The sequence below is a fragment of the Lemur catta genome, chromosome X (assembly GCF_020740605.2).
Source record: "Lemur catta isolate mLemCat1 chromosome X, mLemCat1.pri, whole genome shotgun sequence".
In the NCBI taxonomy this organism is placed as follows: domain Eukaryota; kingdom Metazoa; phylum Chordata; class Mammalia; order Primates; family Lemuridae; genus Lemur; species Lemur catta.
In genome coordinates this window covers 68907025-68921503 of record NC_059155.1, presented here as the reverse complement: position 1 = coordinate 68921503, position 14479 = coordinate 68907025, and the positions used below count along the sequence as shown (strand labels likewise).

Here is a 14479-nt window from a genome sequence, read left to right as displayed (position 1 = left end):
ACGGAACACAGTAGCAAGGTGCGTACACATGCTTGTACTGTCACCCCAAGATGGACAGAATTTGCTTTGGTGACCTTAGGGAAGGAGTGACTTAGGCAGTTGGAAAAGGTTTCCCTGAACTTTTAAATTTTTACTTAATGTATTTTATATCGTCTTCATTCTCACACATTAGTTATGGGCTTATTTTTCCCAACCGTTCACTTTCTTTAATGGAAAAAAAAGTAACCTCATAAATAGATTTTGTTTTCTCCAATGTAATCCATTAAACATATATTTTCATATGAAACTCCATATTACCTGATAGACAAGATCAGACCATTTTTGAGACAGACATTCACTTTTCAACTAAAGTTGTACTATGTCGGACCTAAGATTACATTAATGCCGTGGATGAAAAAGTACTGGCTGTTCACTTTTGTTAACTTGCCACAATGTAAACTTACTACCTGCTGGAGACAGAATAAATCAGAATTGAAGTTTCCTTCTTGAATACCAGAAAAACAGCCACAGACCAAAAACCTGGTGTGTCTGAACGTTCAAACACCCTGCTCAGTCTTGTCTGCACACCCGACTGATCCTGATCTTTTTATCAGAGGTTACTTCTGACCTTTCCCCCTTGCCACTGTTTCATCGATTTTCTACAGTATTCTACACCTTTCTTTTCTTTGGCTTCGACACGGGGTATCTGTCAGTGCTGCCAGTGTGCCTCCTTATGCCTCCAGCCCCCGCTGGCTCACTCCCGTCAGCCGTCGGACCTGGCGTCTTTCCACGTAGACGTTTTAGTTCTAACCAGGGCGTGTAATGCTTAACAGCTATTGGTGTCTTCCTTACCTTTGTATCTTCCATACAAAAATGTTTGTAGGTGGTTAAAGACTTCTTTCTTTGCTAATCTCATAATCTTAAAACTTGTCATCTTTTTAATGTGACCTTTGTATATCTTTTGGAGACATACTTGATCACAGTAAGCACTTGTATTTGCATATTTACTGCCTGCCAGACACTCTCGCCAACACTTTGCCTTTGATATCTCATTTAGTCCTCCTAATTAGGAGATACTGTGACTATATTAGTTTCAGATTTGGCTGTGAGGAACAGAAAAAAAAAAAAAAACACGGTAGCTTACATGAGAGAGACGTTTGTATGTCTGTCTCATGAATGAAGTCTAGAGTTGAATGGTCCACAAAGTCCCTGGGATGCAGAATCTTCCAGGCTCCTTCTCCAGTCCCTGCAGGATACAGAAGCTTCATCTTCATGGTGAATGATGCTGTGTCCAGCCTCAGAGCAGGACAGTGGTGGGTTGGATGCAAAAGATGAAAAGAAAAGAGGGCAGGTCAACTCTCTCCCAAGGAAGATATGCCCACTCTCCCCAGAGGCCTGGAGGTCGAGCACCTGTCCACACCTCACTTCCCCAGAGGCTGGGAAGTAGAGTCTCGTCGTGGGCCTCCATGTGCCCGGGACATCTGATGACTCTGGAAGCCTGGGAGAACAGCTAGTGGTCTCTCCCAACAGTATTCCTCCCAGCTATAGACAGGGACAGAGAGCTGTAGAAGGTCATGGTGTTGGCATATAGTAACAGAGCTGATGGCAAAGTTGGGATTTGCAACCAACACCGTCTGCTTTCGTAGTCCGTCCCTGTTCATTGGAACATCCTCCCCTAAGACATTCCATTCTTTTACTCATGATCGCGAAGATGCTCCCCTGCCTAACCATGTATCTGGGCGTCTCCGTGGACTGTTTCCACAATTCATGCTCTTATTCCCCAAGTGTGTCTGTCCGTGGGGCCGGCAGCTCTCGTCTTCCTTCTGCCTGCTCTGTCCCTGCCTGCACCCTCCCGGCTGCCCTCACTCGCCGCTTTTCCTGCCTCTCCACAAGCATTCTTTTCGGAAGGCAGGCCCAGTTTGCGCTGGCCACACGAATTCCCGATGGCTGCCTCCTTTCTGACACCAAGCGATCCCACAGCAAATGCCCTTCCAAGCTCTCTGACTGCTGCGCTCGGGGACCTGCCGTGGCCAGACGCCGTTCTCCGGTGCCGCCAAGTCGCCGGTCAGTCCTTTGAGCTGGAGGCCACGGCATAGTCTTAGCCAGGACGTTCTGGGAAGCCCCAGAGGAGAGATGCCGGAACGCACTGGGCTTGCTGTCTGCCCACGCCGGATCTCAGGGTGACAGCCGGCCTCTCTCCTCTCTTTCTCAACCTTCAGCTAATGGCCATTATCCCCTTCATTTTTTAAAATATGCAGCAGGTTTTTTTGGCCACCTATTATATGTAAGGCACTAGGTACTGTGCACTTACGAGATGTGGGAGGTACAATTCTTAGACAGGAAATAATCCAGCAAGAGAATTGGGGACCTCAAGAACTGGCTGAGTGGTACACAGTGGCAAAAGCAACAGAAGGACATCAGCAACTTCCAGCTGGGAATTTGGACAGACTTGCAGAGGAAGATACGACAGGGCCTTGAAGGCTGGGGGGACTTTGCACAGACACAGGCAGGGCAGGGGAGGCGAAGGAAGAGTCTCATGTATGTCACACACCTGCTTTGTACCGGGTTATATTTAGTATATTCCTGTCCCTCATATGCAGATACCGAGGCTTAGTGGAAGGGAGTATTTTGTCCCCAAATACTCAGGCCTCAATGGGCAAAGCTAGGGTTGCTCTCAACCTGCCTGGCTGTGCAGCAGGTGCTTGCAGCCACCTGAGCTGCTTCCTCCTCCCCCTTCCCCCCCCCCCTCCTCCTCCTCACTGCTTCTGCATCTCGAGTTCCAGTGCAGCCAGCCACAGGAAGCGGGCAGAACTTGATCTGTAATATATTAGCCCAGGGGTGAATAGTTGAGAGTTTCGCATTATGATGAATGGGCAGGAATGAGCCTTGGGGGGGGCAGAGAGAGGGCCTGGGGCCAAGCTGCTTTGGGGTAGTTTGTGTGAATTGAGTTACAAGACACAGGTGACCCCATAGTGGCTCCAGGTGCAGACACATTATAAGATCTGTGGGTCTGAGAGAAGATTTGGGCAGTTGATGTGGGATGGCTGTCTGAGGACAGGGGAACGTGTTGAATGATTTTTGAGGTGTAGATATGAAGACATCAGTTCATTAGATGATGTCAACATTACTGAGAGGGCAAAACTAGGATCCCTCAGGTGTGGGTCCCTCCCAGCAGAAAAGCAGCACAGTATTTGAAATGGTCTTGAAGAACTCCAAGATGGCAAGAGAGCTGGAAACATTGCCAAGATTGCCAAAATATCTGGGTGTGCTTTATATGATATATACATGTAATCCTCCAGGCACACAAATCAGCCTCGCCAAGGCTAGCAGTCGAACAACATTCATCAAGGGAAGTCTAAATCTGAGTGATACATTGAGAGCCCATGTGTGGAAGCCATTTAAACTTAGTTTTCTATATTCTTTCAAGATCCTTAGCCACAGCAAAAAAATGTCTTAAGACACATACTACAGTAGCAACAGATTTAAGGACAGGCGGAAACCAGTGTGCTTTGTGCATAAATTGGCAGCAGCTAACTCAAGGGCAGCCTTTGCTACAGACCCGGCAGCCCTCTGAGAGCATCGCATGTAGGAGTGAATGTTGGATCCTCAAAGCACTGCCACCAGGCAGGAGCTATTATTATCCTCGTTTAACAGAGGAGCAGACTGGGCTACAGAGAGGTGCGAGCATCTGTGTCCAGCATCACATAGCCAGGAAATCGCAGCGCTGGGATTTGAACTTCCAGGGTTGATGCCTGGAGTTAAGCCCTTAACCAAACCGGCAGCGTGGACCTCAGAACTAGTTTGAAGTTTCAGCTCCTGTCTTTTCAAAGGTGAAACAGCTTTGCGTCCTCTCTCTTTTTATTCTTGGGGACCATGTCTGTTCATTTTGGGGGCTTCCTGGCCACCCAACCAGGGAGCCGAGAGACCTCTTTATTTAACTTCATTTGTAGCTTATTTTAATTTTAATAATATAACTGTCTTAGGATTATACATGAAAGATGCCAAGTCCAGATCCTGCTTGGGCATAAAGCTTCTCTCACTTAAATTCTGTTTGCCTTTTTGTCAAATGACGATAACTTGTCTTCTGTAATGAGTTGGGTCACATTTTTTGTTTTAGTGGTAATTTTATATAAAAATATGTTTCATCGGATGGGTAGTGGTTTCCAAAGCATTGTGTTATAGTGTGGTGATGTCGCATTACTCTGACTATTATGTGTGGTTGGCCATGAATTTTGACAACTGTGATAATCCTAGTTCTCTTAACTTTGGGGAGCATTTTTTAAACCTCAGTAAAATTATTGTCCTCCTTACTACTGAGAATACTTTAACAACAACAACAACAACAAAAAATGCTGTCCGCCTTATTTTCCCTGCATTCCTTATATAAAATTTAAGACTTCCTTCCCTAGGTCATTGACTCTCAGCTGTCCTTGAGTCTAAGTTCCCGTAGTGGTGAGAATATTCATCTATTGCAGTGGTGAGAGAGAAGCAGGCTTTCTCAGAGTTCTCACATCGACCAGTAGACAAGAATCTTAAAAATACAGTCATGAAAAAAAAACATGTTTTTTAATTTAACATTTTTCTAGTATATGAGGATATCCAGGAGGGAATAAGCTATCAAAATAATTCTGGAACACAGGACTAAATATGCCCATTAAAAATATAACATGGGCTGGGCATGGTGACTCACGCCTATAATCCTAGCACTCTGGGAGGCCGAGGTGGGAGGCTCACTCGAGGTCAGGAGTTTGAGACCAGCCTGAGCCAGAGCGAGACCCCGTCTCTACTAAAAGATAGAAAGAAATTATCTGGACAACTAAAAATATATAGAAAAAATTAGCTGGGCATGGTGTTGCATGCCTGTAGTCCCAGCTACTCAGGAGGCTGAGGCAGGAGGATTGCTTGAGCTCAGGAGTTTGAGGTTGCTGTGAGCTAGGCTGATGCCACGGCGCTCTAGCCCAAGCAATTGGAGCAAGACTTTGTCTCAAAAAAAAAAAAAAAATATATATATATATATATATATGTATAACATGGGGCCAGGTGCCTCCTATTTTATCAAGCGACTGAGATTTACTCTTCCTCTTTGAAGTTACTGCTTTAGAGATGTCCGTTCCTGGTTTCCTAATCAGCAACAGAACAAGATCCCGAGGTAGGGACCCTTGCAGGCCGACATATGATAAAACGCAGCTCTGTTTCTCTCGTCGGAGAAAATTCAAAGTGGTCCCCAGAAACAGCACAGAGACTAAGCAATCTGTCCTTTTATGAAAAGTTTTTAAAAATTCAAATTAGAGGGTCCAAAGGCAAGCAACCTCAGAGTGTGCTAAATAATCTTTTAGAAAAATGAAGCCTTCGTCCCGAACTCCTTAGCGACGCCACCGCTCACAGGTGAGCGGGACTGTGGGCTGTGGCCTGGGCCTCCCCTCCGTCTTCCGGGTCCCATCTGGGGCAGACGGCACGCGGGTGGTAATAGCAGCATCCGTGTGAGCGGCTTTCAAAAGCAAGTGGAAAATATAGGCCCTTAGAATGAACTCATTCCAGGAGCCCGTACTCTCTTGGGGTTTGAAACATGCTGAGCCTTGACCCGAATGGCAAGTGTCAGACGCCCTCCAGATCTGCAGCGCTGGGTTGGAGAACAGCCAGGGGCTTCCCGGCTCACCTCTCTCTGTGCAGACGTCCCCTCGCCGACCCTGGCCGGGGATGCTGAGGCTGCAAAGGACCGGCTCTGTCGGCCTGCCTCGGAAAAGGCTTCTGAAGGAAATCTCTCGTACCCAGGAAGAAAGCAGGATGAGAGGAAGGGATGTAAGGACTCTTTAGGTTACCGCCTGCCTTTTAAAACTCTGCTGGAGATGGTGACCGAATCCCAAAATTCTTCCTGCAGCCCGGCGTGTCCGTGCGCCGGCCTGACCTTATCTCTAGAAGGCAAGCACGCCAAGCTCCTGTAAAGTCAAAGCGATGTCGTGTCCCGCTTCCCCCAGAATCAACTACGCTGCAGTCTGCAGGCGCCTCATTAAGAATCCCCTTTAATAGATCCATCTGGAACACGTTCACCTTGCCTGCCCTGTGCTTCCTAGCTGCTTCTTCTGAACACAAACCAGACAGAGGCTGGCTTTTCCCGTGAATAAACTTGTCTGAGGTCAGGGGCAACCTGGGGACAGCACAGACACCAGTGACTGTTGGTTTAAATTGGCCGCACTAATTTACTGTGTATTTTGATCAGTCAATCACAAAAGTCCTATAATCACCAAAGTTGCTGCTGTCACTCTCCATGCAGATGATCAGGGCCACTCGCATAAGTCTGTCGTGCTTCCCGGTGGGAATGTCTCTTTGGTTTTGTGTAAAAAGCTGCAAGCATGCTCACATGCTGCACCGAACTCTCACTGGTGCATGCATTTTCATTCTCTGCTTTTACCTGCCACGTTTTTCACACCCAGGAAGCATTTTCAGACCTCTCTCAGAGGGTGTGTGAGAGCACGCAGCTCCCTGGAAAATCAGAGCATTGTCCAAGAAACTGGCAATGAGTCAGTTATTTCCTAATTTTTCATTTGTAAGTCAGTTTGTCCAAGAAATTCCAATATTTGGGGGTTTAACGGAACCCAGAACTTATTTTTAAAACTAACCATCTGGTGTGGATGAATTCACCTAATGTGGAGTTTCCAACAGCTCATTAAGGTATAATTTGCATGCCGGGATATTCTGATTCAAAGATTTTTAGTAAATCCATAGAGCTGTACAACCCTGGTCACTATCTAATTTTAGAACACCTCCTTCACCCCGCAAAAGATCATCTCTGTTCCCCATTTGCTGTCCCCACCTCACTTCTAGCCTCATTTAATTCCTGATTTAGCATTTTTGTACTTTCTCAAAACTGAGAACACAGACTGTTGACTGAGGTCCCCGCATGCTTGAGATTGTCCCCGCTCGCTGTGTGTGTGCCTGCATGTGGCTTGACAATCCCTCGTGTACACGTCAGCGTCATGCCTGCTGCTTGGTAAGCCTTGGTGTTCTGAGAGCACGTGACGACCTAATTTCCGTGCCACTTTCTCATTTGTGGCAAGTGCCGTGACAGTGACGCTTGACACCTAACACCATTCCCGTGCTTTTGAACCGCAGGCACGTCCATCTGGAAAGCCTTTTTCTTCACCCCCAAGTTCAACCCCGCGGGTTCCAACGGGTGCTTCTCCACGCACGTGTGCTTCTGTTTCGGGAAATTCGTTACGCAGCACGACCCACCTCTGCTCTTCGACATTTCCAAAGATCCCAGCGAGAGAAAGCCACTCACCCCGGCCACCGAGCCCCGGTTCCATGAGATCCTCAAAGTCATGCAGGCAGCTGTGGACGACCACACGGGGACCCTGTCGGAGGTCCCCAACCAGTTGTCACTGGGGAACCAGCTGTGGAAGCCCTGGCTGCAGCTCTGCTGTTCCTCCTCTGGCCTGACTTGCCAGTGCGACAGAGAGAAACACGATACGAGAGTGAGCCGCTAGCTGTGTCGCGGGCCGGGCGCATGCGCGTGGACAGGCGCGCCGTCTGCTTAGGGCCACGTCTGGGAGAGCGCTGGTCAAGCGAACCCCGTCCGCAGCATGGGTTTGGACCGATTCTCTGTTTTATCACCTGAAGGCTTGAACAAGAGCTCTACAGTTACTCAGCTAGGGGGCTGCAGTGAGGAATAAGTTCTACAGTGTGTAGGGAGGAAGATGGTGGACTTGTGCCCTCCCTGCCCGGAGTCCCTGCACGCCTGGCAGTGGGATAGAAGGGCGTGCACTTGAGCACCTCCAACACCAGTGCAGACAGGTAGCGGGAAGGTGCAGAAGGTAACCTTCACTCCCCCTCCGCAGACACGCATGTTCAGTGGTGTAAGGTATCATTCGCTCCATGATCTGAAGTTACACAGTAACCACCAAGGCTCCCCAGCGGCATGATATAGAAGATAGCCAAGTTTAAGCTAAGTTGAGTAAATCTTGACATATACAACTTTCTAGTGAATCAAGAGCCATCTTCTTTACCAAGAATAGATCATGGTAAATTCTGATTGGATTATTGGAAGACTAGTCATCATTATTGGTATTAGAACAAATATTAAATGCTATTTACCATATATATAGATGTACACATATGTACTTTTATTTATATATATGTATATACACACACATACATGCACATACACACACACACACACACACAATTTTTCTTTCTCCAAGAAGGTGAAGATATTTAAAATAGGGACATAGAGGCTTATCAGTAATTAAGTAAAAAAAAGAAAAAGTAGAGGCTCACAAATAGATTTTTTTTGCACAATGATTTTTTGTGAAATCCTCCATTAACAATAATCCCAAGACAAATCTCTCCTGGACTGATTACCGTTCTATAACTTGTACTATTATAGTTGGGTTCCACTGTTTTTTCGGTAAATGGAAGTTCTGCATTGAAAGGCCACTTCGGGGATGCTACTGTGGAGGAAATCTCTTCCGGCGTAATTCAGAATCACTGGCTTGGAATGTGTGTGATATTTCGTGAGGAACAAAAGCCCCCCACAAGCAGTCTGTGATCTATACACACAAGCACGATTATCTTCACTTCTAGGCACATGTTTGTGGCGGCAGTGCAGTAGTGAGGACAAATTCTTTTGTTTTATGTAGTTTTATCTCATGGCTGAGAAATATCTGTGCCCTCCATCCACAGGGAGATGCACAGTTTTATTTTAATTCCATTTCCCGCAAACCCCAGTTGATGAGGGAAAATGCATACTGGTCACATAGGGGAGTAGCTGATCGTGATACAGCCGGGGGTGGTTCTGAACCACCGGCCCATCCCGAGCAGAGACCCTTCCCCTGTGGAATGTGAGGTGCGGCCGCTTCTTCAGACACAAGACATTCCCCAACGATACGACTGAATTCTTGTATCAGGAGATGACACGCCCACCTGCTCACCCATTCACCCCTTTTGTAGCCTTGTCCACAAAAGCACGTCCTGTTGACTCTGCGTTAGCTCAGTCCCAAGCCAGTGCAGGGGGATGAAATGCCTGGACCCCGTGTGGTGGCTTGGAGAGGACGCAGGTGTGTCCTGGGCTCTCTGCAAGTTGCTGGCGTTTCCTCTCTGCTACCCTCAGCCTCAGGGAATGGCCCGGATTCAACAGTGTTTCCCCAGCTCCTCCTAAAGTTCTATTTCAGACTTTAATTTTTTGCTTTTTCTTTCCTGAAAAACAAACAACAACAAAAAAGAAGTGATCCCCACCTCCACCCCAACCCTGGAATAGTAGAAAGCTGGAGTGGTAGATAGGAGTGTTCCGTTTAACGTGGATCTCTCATTCTAGAAACTGAGGAAATCTGTCATCTTTTTTTAGAAAACATTCTCGTTAAAGAGTGTGCTCGCATATTGATGATGTTAGGATTGTTGCTGATATTATCATGCAAAAACTAGTTGAAGGCACTATTATGAATTTATGCTTAAAGGTGACAATGTTTACTCAAAGATTAGCATATTCAATGTAAGTGGACTTTCAGAAAATACTTGATGATGCGGGAGGGCATATTGGAGGATTAAATAACTTGAAGAGCCTTTGTAGATTATATGAACACCTGTTTGTGTGGAGAATTAGCTGTCTAATCTGTAAAATGTTGGCAAATGAAGGACGCAGTTTACCTCTAGATGCAAATGTATTGAGCTTTAAAGTGCCTCCAAATAACTGAGATCACCATTGTATTCTAGGGCATTTGAAAATCAGGTTTGTTTCTAATGACCATGGTTATTTTAGACTTCAAACCATTTACCATCTGAAACTTTTGCCTTGAATGTCTAAGAGGAAATTGGAATTCTTTTGTCCAGGAGAAACCCAACAAACCTTCTTCCAAGGCACAGCTGTCTGCTGCTTGGTGGGTGTTTTACGGAGCTGGGAGGCACGGCTACTTGTTTTCAAAGCATCTATTGATAGTACCTCTGGAGTCTGTGTCAAGACCTTAGTGGGTTTTGAAGTTTTAAACATTTTTTTTTAAATCCTTGTATTCTTAGCATTACATAGATGTTAAAAGTTAAGCAGTTTAGTAACGTATACATAGGCATCATTTTACAAATTCGGCAGGAACTGCAGGACAAGCAAAATTACAATCCACGTATCTATAGGACTCAAGATTCAAGAATGAAAGCTGACTTTTCAGATTTCCCCTAAGGACATACAGTGAAAAGTGGAGCAAAACAAAACAAAAGTGTTTGTCACATGTCTGGAAAATGCTGTCTTCTAAATGATTACATGGAGTGAAAAGTTTCCTTAGAATGTGTTCATGCAAAGTTAAAATAAAATTTTTCTTGGCAATTAAAAATGCTGTGTGCTATAATGCTGTGTACCTTTGTAACATGATTCAATTTGACAACATGTGGAATGTTTACTGGGCTTTGGGCATGATCTGAAGCAATGGAAAATACAGGTTTCAGTTCAGCAAAGATTCATCGCATCCTTTCTTAGCTTGAGAGAAGGGCTGAATCATGCAGAAAGGGATGAGAAATCAATCAATCAGAGGGCAGGGCAAAGTTAGCTTACCCCCCATCGGGCACACTCTCTAAGGCCCTTCTAGAGGTCCACAAAAATGTTTTAATTTCTTTTAAAATCAGAAGGAAAAAAAATGAATGTTGAAGGTTGGAGATCATGTTGGAATTTGTACCAACACAGCCGTAAAATACAACTTAATGTTTCTTGCGGAAATTTGATAGGCAAAATATTGTTGTCTCTGTTCTGTCTTTCTCAACTGGATTCCTTAGGAAAACCAAACCGGAGTCAGAACAAACTCCTGGAGCGGAGCGGTGAGAGGAAGGAGCGAGAAGGGTGCACTGTTGGGACTAGGATGGGCTCTTGTTCAATCAAGAACTTTAGTAAAAAGGCGAAAAGTGGCCGTGGAGCAGCTGGTAGAGGCTGCGTGACCCATGGTGGCACATACAACTTGTGCAGGCGTCTTAAATCATAGCTGTCTGATCTCTAGGGACCTCACACCCATCCCAGGCTCCATGGACAGAGAGTCCCTGCTTGGCCAAACTTCAGCCAGGCTCCTGAACCTTCTCCAAAGCCCACGTGTGCACCTCCTTGTAAAACCCAGTTTTGACAAGAATCCTCTTAAAGTCAGTTTAGGAAGAACCCCTTACCCTCAGCATCTGGTCACCCTGGATGTATAATTAGGTTCCTCCTCCTCCACCCTCCCCCAGGGCATGTCTGGTTGTCTGGGCTGGCTTCAGCGGGAATCCTGTTACGTCAGTTCAGCCGGAACCCCTCACCTGTGCCGTCTCTCTTAGTCATTTTCCATCCATGCACAGCGGTATTCGGTGTTGAGCCCAATCTGTCTCCCCTGCTGCAGCCCCCAATTCTGTTGTCCCTACACCTGTCGCGATGGTCCTGAATATAGTCTTCCTTACCGTAGTTTAACAAGCATCACTGAGTAAATTTCCTTTAACATCATCCATGACAACTGGAAACCTGCCAGGGACAACGTGAGTGTGAGGTTTTAGTGCTTCTTAAGGCCCCGGCCGTCCTTGGTTTCCCAACGCCATGAACCACTTCTGTGTGGCAAGAGCTAACTGCGGAATGTTTCCTAATACCGTCTCTTTATGTAATGGGCTCTGAATAGAGTGATTGCAATTTACCAATATTTAACACTGTCAAATACTATGTTAAACGAAGCCTTTCTAATTAAGGAAATGTCAGCTTTCCTAATTGGAATGGTAGAAGCTTAAAAATCTACTGACATGTTCCTGGAAAGGAAACACTGTCATGTAACTAAGTATCAGTTTTCTAAGAAAAACTTAATAGGCCTTCCATATAGGAGACCCTCAAATTTGGGGGTTCTTCTAGAAGTGGTTCTACTCATTAAGTTCAACTCCTCTGAATGATTTTTCATGGTTTTTTGCTGTTTATCTTACCTGGCAAATACATCACATCTCCAAAGTAGCAAATTGTATAATTCCTTATGTACACTTTACAGAGTAAGCAAACATAATCACTTTCCTATTGAAGTCTGGGATATAAAATTTGCTTCACTGATTATGTCTAAGGTTGCAAACTACATTATCTATATATACGGATGATGATGTTTCTCTAAGGGCAAAATCTTCAATGAATATATTTTTATAAATATGTACTTTGAATTGCTTATCAAAATTTGTATAATTTAACAAACAGTACAAAACTAAATAAATAAAATACCATATTTACAAAGATATGGCATATTCCCTGGTGGGCAGGGCCCAGTTGTAAGTACAATTGGAATAGTTGTAAGTACATTGGAAACTGTCCCATGGCTAAACGTACAGTTTTATCTTAATGAGTACTGGGCAAGATGACATTTTCCTACTTCCCTTATAGTTATGCCGGGACCGTGTGACTCACTCAGGCCCAGCCAAAAGTTCCCTGCATGATCCTCTGCAGGTGTCCTTTGCCTGTTTTCACTAGTGTGGAACATCCAGGTAAGAATTCTGAGGAGTCCCGAGGTACGGTGATGCCACAAGAGGGCGCAAGAGAGGCCGGATCCCTGAGTCACCACCTGGAGCAGCTCCAGAGACCTGCCTGACCTACAGGTGACTGACCTGAACAGGAACTAAACTTTGTTTTTTTGTTTTTGTTTTTTAAAGCCAGTGAGACTTGGAGGTTGTTAGCATAACAGCAGCTAGAGTTAATTACCTTGACTAATACGAGAGGTTGGCCACACTAGATAATCCTCACATTTTATGATAGTTCTTTGCCTTTCAAAAAGATGCTTTGCTTTACTGGTGCTGTTTTAAATAGAAGCCCCATGCACTCATTCTTTAAAGAGCGTCAGCTATGTGAAGGTGAGAATCGCATAAACTTAAAGATAAAATTATAGTGGGGTCTACTGTCAACAGACTATGGCCCAGAATTGAGGATAAGTGATTCTACAATCATAATATAAGTGAATGGAAAAGCAGAGTTGGTTAATTTGCACGACAAACAACTTAACGATTACTTAAATGTTGAGGTTATTTTTGGAATATTGCATTCTGCTTTACTGGATTCTATGAGGATAATAGATTTCAAAATGTATCACATATATTGAGGGATGATGGTAATTTTAATGGCATAATTTTCCACTGAATATATGTTTATAATATATTTTTTGAATTCCTTATAAACTTTATCACATTTGAAATACTTTTGAAAATGTTGCCTGTGCCTATATGAAGTACTCCAGTGAATGTGATATTTTAGTTTGTTGATCAGGTTTTAGTCTTAGAATAACATTAAAAAATAGTAGGGGAGCCGGTGCGGCTGTGAGGGGCCGCATCTCGCCGCCGCCGCCCGGCCGGGCATGGTGTTGGGCGCCGGGCCCGCCTCGCCTGTCTCCGGGTGCCCAGGGTAAAGGTGGCAGTAATGCTAACGCTAGCAAGCAAACTGAAGCGCGATGACGGTCTCAAAGGGTCCCGGACGTCAGCCACAGCGTCCGACTCCACTCGGAGGGTTTCTGTGAGAGACAAGTTGCTTGTTAAAGAGGTTGCAGAACTTGAAGCTAATTTACCTTGTACATGTAAAGTGCATTTTCCTGATCCAAACAAGCTTCATTGCTTTCAGCTAACTGTAACCCCAGATGAGGGTTACTACCAGGGTGGAAAATTTCAGTTTGAAACTGAAGTTCCCGATGCGTACAACATGGTGCCTCCCAAAGTGAAATGCTTGACCAGGATTTGGCACCCCAACATCACAGAGACAGGTGAAATTTGTCTAAGTTTACTGAGGGAACACTCGATTGACGGCACTGGCTGGGCTCCCACAAGAACACTGAAGGATGTTGTTTGGGGATTAAACTCTTTGTTTACTGATCTTTTGAATTTTGATGATCCACTGAATATTGAAGCTGCAGAACATCATTTGCGGGACAAGGAGGACTTCCGGAACAAAGTGGATGACTACATCAAGCGTTACGCCAGATGATGAAGGGGAAGCTTGCAGGCCCACGGACTGTGTTACAGTTTGTCTCTAACGTGAAACAGCAAGAGGTAGCCCCGCCTCTTCCCCGTCCTCACGCTCCCTCTCAGTCCCACTGGATTGTCCCAGCCCTGTGACCATGTTGTCCTGAAGAAGACCATCTTCATGACTGCCCATTGTAGATGGAGAATTCTACATAAATACAGCAAGAACATGTATTTGGGTTTCTAAAGAGTTGTCTGCTTACCTTAACATGTTTACTTTTTTGAAATTGTACTGTATAGGCTGTTGGTGAAATTCTTGAGAAGTTGTAATGAACTCAAAACTGAGGCTAGAGCTTGCTTACCCTTTCCCCAAACAAAATTGGTTTCCTGCACAAGTGACGCTAATGATGTGTTCAGTGTAACTTGCAGATTGGCAATAAGAAACCCGCTACAAACTGTGATTGGAGGCAAATTCTCTTAGCTTCTTCCACGAATGTTGGCCCTGCCTAGATGTCGTGAAGCTTTCCAGAATGCATAGAGTCATTCACTGTAGATCTCTTATTGAAATGCGTATTTTATTTAATGTAAGTATATTTTGAAA

At 45.1% G+C, this 14479-nt stretch overlaps 2 protein-coding genes across 3 annotated transcripts in view; both read left to right on the top strand.

The window, feature by feature from the left end:
- Positions 1-10335, top strand: part of STS (steroid sulfatase) — a 149521-nt gene extending 139186 nt beyond the window's left edge. The window contains exon 10 of the mRNA XM_045537664.1: positions 7090-10335. Coding sequence (XP_045393620.1) covers positions 7090-7463 — 374 coding nt within the window. The 3' untranslated portion in view covers positions 7464-10335. The remainder of the gene's footprint in view (positions 1-7089) is intronic.
- A 2891-nt stretch (positions 10336-13226) lies between these two features.
- Positions 13227-14170, top strand: LOC123627953 (NEDD8-conjugating enzyme UBE2F). Of its 2 annotated transcripts, XM_045537514.1 has the most exons (2): positions 13262-13326; positions 13461-14170. In XM_045537514.1, the coding sequence occupies exons 1-2, from the start codon at positions 13281-13283 to the stop codon at positions 13898-13900; spliced, it is 486 nt and encodes a 161-aa protein (XP_045393470.1). In that variant the 5' UTR covers positions 13262-13280; the 3' UTR covers positions 13901-14170. The 2 variants fall into 2 exon arrangements, with proteins under 2 accessions (XP_045393469.1, XP_045393470.1); XM_045537513.1 differs by having other exon boundaries at positions 13227-14170.
- The last annotated feature ends 309 nt before the right edge of the window (positions 14171-14479 follow it).

Coding starts and splice junctions, on each gene's coding strand:
- LOC123627953 (XM_045537513.1), top strand. CDS start 13,343: ATGCTAACGCTAGCAAGCAAACTGAAGCGCGATGACGGTCTCAAAGGG.